The sequence below is a fragment of the Phyllostomus hastatus genome, unplaced genomic scaffold (genome assembly GCF_019186645.2).
Source record: "Phyllostomus hastatus isolate PE091 unplaced genomic scaffold, TTU_PhHast_1.1 phas_contig_150, whole genome shotgun sequence".
Taxonomy (NCBI): domain Eukaryota; kingdom Metazoa; phylum Chordata; class Mammalia; order Chiroptera; family Phyllostomidae; genus Phyllostomus; species Phyllostomus hastatus.
The window spans coordinates 38,464,441-38,470,440 of NW_025333611.1; the positions used below are offsets into that span (position 1 = coordinate 38,464,441).

A 6,000-nucleotide genomic window follows, 5' to 3' on the forward strand; every position below is an offset into this window, starting at 1 on the left:
TTCCCATCACTATTGGTTCCCTGTGCATTTTCCTTCATTTTTTTTTATGGTAACCTGCATTTTTTCATCTAATTTGCGACCAGAATCAACCAATTCTGTGAGCTTCCTGGTCACCAGTGTTTTGAACTGTGCATCTGATAGGTTAACTATCTCTTGGTCACTCAAAAGGATGAGTTCTGGGGCACTGATTTGTTCTCCTGTTTGAGACATCTCTTTCTCTCTCTCTCTCTTTTTTTTTTTTTTTTTGGTCTGGTCGCTTCTGTTATGGTGAGGGGCAGAGCCTTAGGTGTTCACCAAGGCAGGGCACCCCAGTTGCTAGATTGTGATGTTGTATGTAGGGGCGGGGTCGAGAGGGGACAATGGCAGTAACTCCGTTCTCTGTGGGATCTCAGTCCCTTCCCTGGGATCCTGGGTTGCATGCTCTGCCCTGCTCCACAATCGCCACCTCACTGGGTCTGCCAGCTGCCACTTGCGTACTCAGGGTCTGCCTGCTGCGATCTTGCGCGCCCCAGATGCCTTACGCACTCCTGGTTGCCTTATGTGCCCAACTCTCCCTATTCTCCACTCCGAGACCCGAGCCCGGCTGCTCGTCTCCGCCCCTCCTACCGGTCTGGATGAATGGGTCTATTTCAACTTCTTGGCTGTCCAACTTCCGTTCAGATAAATTTTCTGTCAGCTCTGGGTGTTATTCTGCCTCTAAATTGTTGTTCCAATCTTGGCTGTGTGTGGAGGTACGGTGCATCCACCTATGCCTCCATCTTGGCTGGAAGTGCCGACATTTCTGTTTTTAAAAAATCCCTGGTTATGGAGGGTTTCACCCTTCAAATGCCTGCAATAGGGGAGGGCCATAGGTGGTCTCACCAGCCTTTGCTTCCCCTGCCCGTGATTGTCCAGATGTCTGGGGTTCCTCTTGAGGTGGCCAGGCAGGTGGCCAGGCGGTTGCTGCGGGACCTCCAGGACCCTGGGGCAGGGCTGAGGGTGGTCGGTGTGGGCCAGGCTCCGCCTCTGAAGCGCAGTAACTAGAATGCTGTCTTGTAAGGTTCTACAGGCGCTGCAGGGCCCCGGCTGTTCACCATCCACCTCATCGACGCGAACACGGACAACCTCCCGAAGGCCCACACCTGGTAAGGACGCCGTGGGGCGTGCCTGTCCGCACGACTCTCTCACCTGCTTCTGACTGTAGCGCTGCGTCCCAGGTACAGCTGGCGGCTGTGGCGCCGGGGTCCACAGGGACAAGCATTTGGCAGCGTGTCATACCTGAAGGTTGTCAACAGTCTCTTCCGTGAAACCGGGTTCGTCCCCGGCCGTGTGCGCACACGCCGTTGGGAAAACTGTAGCCTCTGAGTGGGTCTTACTGGTCTTCCCTTTGTCTGACCTTCCTGGGCCCCGAGGTCCCTCTGGGCTTTGCCCACAGCAGATGGGCCTTGGCTGTTGACAAACGCATCCTCCCTAAGTTTCAAGCTAAATAATACTTGTGGTGGGTTGTTTCCTTTGTGGTTTAAAAATCAAAAGAACAGTTGCCTCTGGGTCCCGAGAACCAGCCCCACGTGTTGTCACCGCCTCGTTCCGTGTGGGAGGCCTCTGACCGGGCGTCGAGGGGGTGGGCTCAGGCGCCGACTGGGCTTCCACACGTGGAGCCGGCTGTTGGCCCGGGACCGGGAGGATGCTGAGCGCCGCCCCACGCAGGCGAGGTGGCCGGGTGCCGGGTGTGCGCACCACGCTGCCCTCCGCTGCCCTCCACTCCCTCAGCATGGTAGTACTCGCAGTGAAGTGGGGATGAGAAGCTCTCAAAAAAAGGCTGTGACACCATTTTGCCCAACCTTGTTTTGACAAAAGCCATCCTTGCTTGCATACCCCTGAGAAATTCAGTAGGCCACTCTGTGTCCCCTGGGTCGTGATGGTTTTGTGTTTTTCGACTTGTTGAAATAATCACTCTTAGAGGTGTCTTTCTTTTCACAAGCATTGGGAATGAATTTCCCCATGGGAGCATCGAGTTGGAAGTTTAAGATTCATTTCACCTATCAGAGGCTTGACCTTTTTTATAGACTTACAGGGAATTTTCCAGACTGCCCTGTTCTGGTCTCAGGTCAAGTCACACAGGAACAGACAGGTGCTCAGCGAAGTGTCCATGGTGACCGATTGCCCGCTAGTCTGGGTTGTGCTGGTTTGCAGTTGGTGTTCCTGGTGCTCAGCTGTTTCTCCCAAAGACCAAAAGGGAGCAAAACAAATTAGAGCTTTGTCCTAACATCCCCAGTAAACAGTAATTTGGTTTTATTTTGGTTCTCAAGATCTCAAGATTTATTTTGCTGTGTGTTGATTTAAAAATCTTTGCATTAGAAGCAGAAAAGTACAGGGGTCGTGGGTGTTTACTCACCTCTCCCTACCTCTCACACCTCAGAACTAGAGTTGAGAGGATCCCCCTACCCTTTACCCCTCCCCCTGCGGGCACACCAGCACGGATGCACACAGGCACGCACGCACACTGGCATGCACGTGCACACGGCTGGCTGGTGGCCGAGAATGCTCTGCTCCTGCCTGCCCTTGTCCTTGAAGCAGGTCCCAGGGCCGGACTGCCCCCAGCAGTGACTCTCACTCTTTGTTCCCATTCCAGCTTTAACCGGATCGACATCCCACCCTATGAGTCTTACGAGAAGCTCTACGAGAAGCTGTTGGTAGCGGTGGAAGAGACCTGTGGGTTTGCTGTGGAGTGAAGAGCAACCAAAGGCAACAGATTCTAGCTCACGACCACCAGACCAAACGCCTGTCGCCTTCCGCGCACCTCCTGCGAAGCGGGCCGAGGCACTGGATTCTCTCTAACCTGAGGGAAAGGGTCGTCGCCCCCCTTTGTGTTGGGGGAGCGAAGGGGGCGGGGGGGCCTTTGGTTGGTGGCACCCACCCATACTTTTCCTCCGTTGCCACAGCACTCCCACGCCCTTCCATCACCCATCCAGTCAGACACCGCCAGGTTTAGAGGGGCCCGGCCACACAGGGTGTCCTGCCGCGGCTGTGCCACGCGGCTCCCGGCGGGCCTGCTGCCCTGCGGTCTCCATGGGGCCGGGACCTGGGCCACCCACAGAGGGTTTGCAGCTGGTCGCCATGCCAGGTGTCCTGTCTCAACACAGACCTTGGGCCTCTGCTCCAGTTCCGCTCAGTTCCGGTTTCACACCCCAGCAGTCCGTCCTGGTCACAGATTTAGCCACTCCCGAAAAGGAGCCGTATGGCGCACCCATACTGGAAACTGCTGCAGCAGGGAGTGGGTCCTTTTCAAAAGTGAGGGAATTGGGGCAGCTCTAGCTGGAGGCCCTGGGTACTTCTTTTTAGGGTATCCCGGTTGAAAATTTTGTTCCGCGTAAAGAAGAAGACCTTTCTCTTTTAAGAGTCCCTTTTACCACTTTATCTCTCCAGTTAGAAGTATTTTAAACTTCTTGGAAACACCACTCCAGTGGAAACACCACACAGTGGAGCTCCCGATCTGTGGCCACTGCTGCACCTGTTTGCAGAGAGGGCAGCTGGCTCGCTCGTATTCTAACAAACTATTAATGCGGAAATTTGCTAAGAGCTAAACTAATAAAACAAAATTCTGTTATTACAGCTGCTGGCTTGGTGCAAACTAGCTTAAAAGGGAGATGGGGAACAGGTAGCCTGGATGACCAAAATCCACCCCGAGTCACTGGTTTAGGAGAAGCAGGGTGTGGTGTGAGCCTGACAGTGGTGGTGGGGGGGGGGGAGGACCGTCCCGCCCCACCTTTCGGGGTTCCTGGTGTCAGGTGACAATACCGACAGCTGCTGCTTGGTCTGCTTGCCCCGGTGTCTCCCTCCGGTGAGCCAGGCCACAGCGAGCTGAGGCCCTCCGTCTCCCACGCCAGCGCCCAGTGCACACGCACGTTCCAGCACTGTTCTAACGAGCGGCTTGGTACTCCAGACAATGGACCTTCAGGGAGAAACGGTGGCAGCCGCAGATGTTCCAGTCCAGTTCTTTCTTTTTGTTTAGAGGCAAGTGCAGGGTCACTTATTAGCGAGACATACCACTGTTGAAATACCGCTGATGATGCTTCTGAGGTCAGTGCTGCTGGTCCCCGCTGTGGGTCTGAGCTGGGTCTGGAAGGAGCTTTTGGCCATCTGCGTCAGTGCCCTTGTTACTGCCAATGCCTGCATACGGGCTGGGTGCGCGGCACGCTTACCTTCTGCACCCCGCTGTTTCCTTGCCTTGTCCCCGAAGCTGTCCGTAGTCTGACGTGGGGGGCACACAGACCCTCTTTCTGGAACCCCCTATATGGAGGTGGGTCCCGTTTGGCGGATTCCACACTTGTCAGAGAGCTGAGCCTCCGGGTTACCTGCCGGGTTCTAGGCAGAAGGGATGTGATTTGTTGCAGAAGGCAAACTTAGTCCATTCACACATCCAAGCCAAACCGTGGGCTTTGTCTTTCCAGAGGTGTGCTGTGTTGCAGTGGGGCGCGTCCTGTGTCGTTTGCTGTGACACTTTCCGAGGGTGTTCTAGAAACTGGCCCCAGAGGTCCGTCCAGTCCCCCCTCCGAGTCTCCTCCTCTGAGAGAGACGTGAACAACACAGACCTCCCACCAGCAGGTCTGCTCTCACGTGCCCCAGGGAGGGTCTGATGGTGGAAGAGACTCGGGAGTAGGAATGTTGCAGGTGACCCCTTTAGAAGGACCTTCCTGCCAGTAGGAGGAGACAAGATGGCACCTCAGCCTCCACACCTGCCAGCCCTGTGCTGCTCCCGCATCAGATGTCCCCTCAGCAAGACGTGCAGGGTCACGTCCTGGCTCCTCCAGGAGCTGCCCAGGACACGAGGCGCCTATCCGTCCGTGAGGCCTGGGCCTCTGCTTTTTTACTTACACTTGCACATGGGCAGCTCAGCTGCTGTGTTACCAAGGAGCCTCAAAGAGGAGAACCTTCCAGCACTCCCGTTTACTCTTGCCAAACAGGCCTCTGTCAGCGGCACTGTACATCTGGAACCTTAAATATTGCCGGTTGTTTGGGCCTTTTGAACTACCCCAAAGAATAGTGTAGCAAGCAGTTGGTAACCGCTTCCCCTGACCCCTCTGGGTCTGTGGGAGCCCCGTCGACTCGAGCTCCCCTCTGTGTTACCCTTCTCTCTCGGTAATCCCAGCCGGCCACCCTGTCCCCGCCCCGCTCTGCCCGGATGCTTCAGGCCCCACCCTTCAGGCTCGCCCCCACTGGCGGTCAGCAGCCGACCCTCAGGGATGACCACCGGTCTGCCAGCGCTGTAGGTAGGAGGAGCGGAGGGGCTGTGTGCGGGGCCAGTGACTGCCTGCCCCCCGGAACTGTGGCCCCTGAGCCCGCTTGGCCTCGAGGTCCAAATCCAGGTCGGCGGTCTCAAACCCGTGCCATCAGGAGGGGCCTGGTGCAGAGGGAAGGCCTGCCCACCCCATCTGCAGCCAGGCACACACAGTGTGGATTTTTTAGATTTGTTTATTTTTGTTTCTCAACCACTTTATAATGTGTTTTTTAATTTATTTTGTAATGTCTTGTTTTTAAGTATTGCTGCTATCCTTGTTATTCTTCCCACTGTTTTTATTGCCGATTTATTTTGTGAAAGTTGTACACTAATATTCTGTTTGATGTCAAAATCGAAAGTATTTAAAGAAATACTAGTTCTATTTAATGTGGCTGTGGAGCCGGCTGGAAATACAGAACCAGCGGCGATCGTGCGGCAGGCTGGGCCCAGAGGCCAAGTTCACTTTGTTACATATGCAATAAACTCACAACTTTACGTTTTCGGCATTTGTGGTTTTGCTGTGGAAATGAGATTCCAATTTCTCGACGGTGCCACAAGAAAGGAAATCAGTGGTGGGAGACACTGGCCAGGGCCTTGTAAGGAGACGGACGAACACAGGGACAGAACTGCAGGGGAAACTGAGGCAAGCAGGCCTCCCACGAATACTTCCCGTCCAGCAAACATGGGCCCAAGGGCATTTCCCACCTGTTGGCTTCTCCTTCACACACCGGCCGCAGCGCTTG

The 6,000-nt window shown here is 55.1% G+C and overlaps 1 protein-coding gene across 2 annotated transcripts in view; it reads left to right on the forward strand.

Moving 5' to 3' along the window:
- Positions 1 to 5,752, forward strand: part of SMURF1 (SMAD specific E3 ubiquitin protein ligase 1) — a 102,353-nt gene extending 96,601 nt beyond the window's left edge. Inside the window, exons 17-18 of one of the 2 annotated variants that reach the window (XM_045821340.1) lie at positions 1,040 to 1,124; positions 2,612 to 5,752. In XM_045821340.1, the coding sequence (XP_045677296.1) occupies positions 1,040 to 1,124; positions 2,612 to 2,711 (185 nt within the window). In that variant the 3' untranslated portion in view covers positions 2,712 to 5,752. The remainder of the gene's footprint in view (positions 1 to 1,039; positions 1,125 to 2,611) is intronic. The other variant, XM_045821350.1, reaches the window with a different exon arrangement.
- Positions 5,753 to 6,000: the final 248 nt, after the last annotated feature.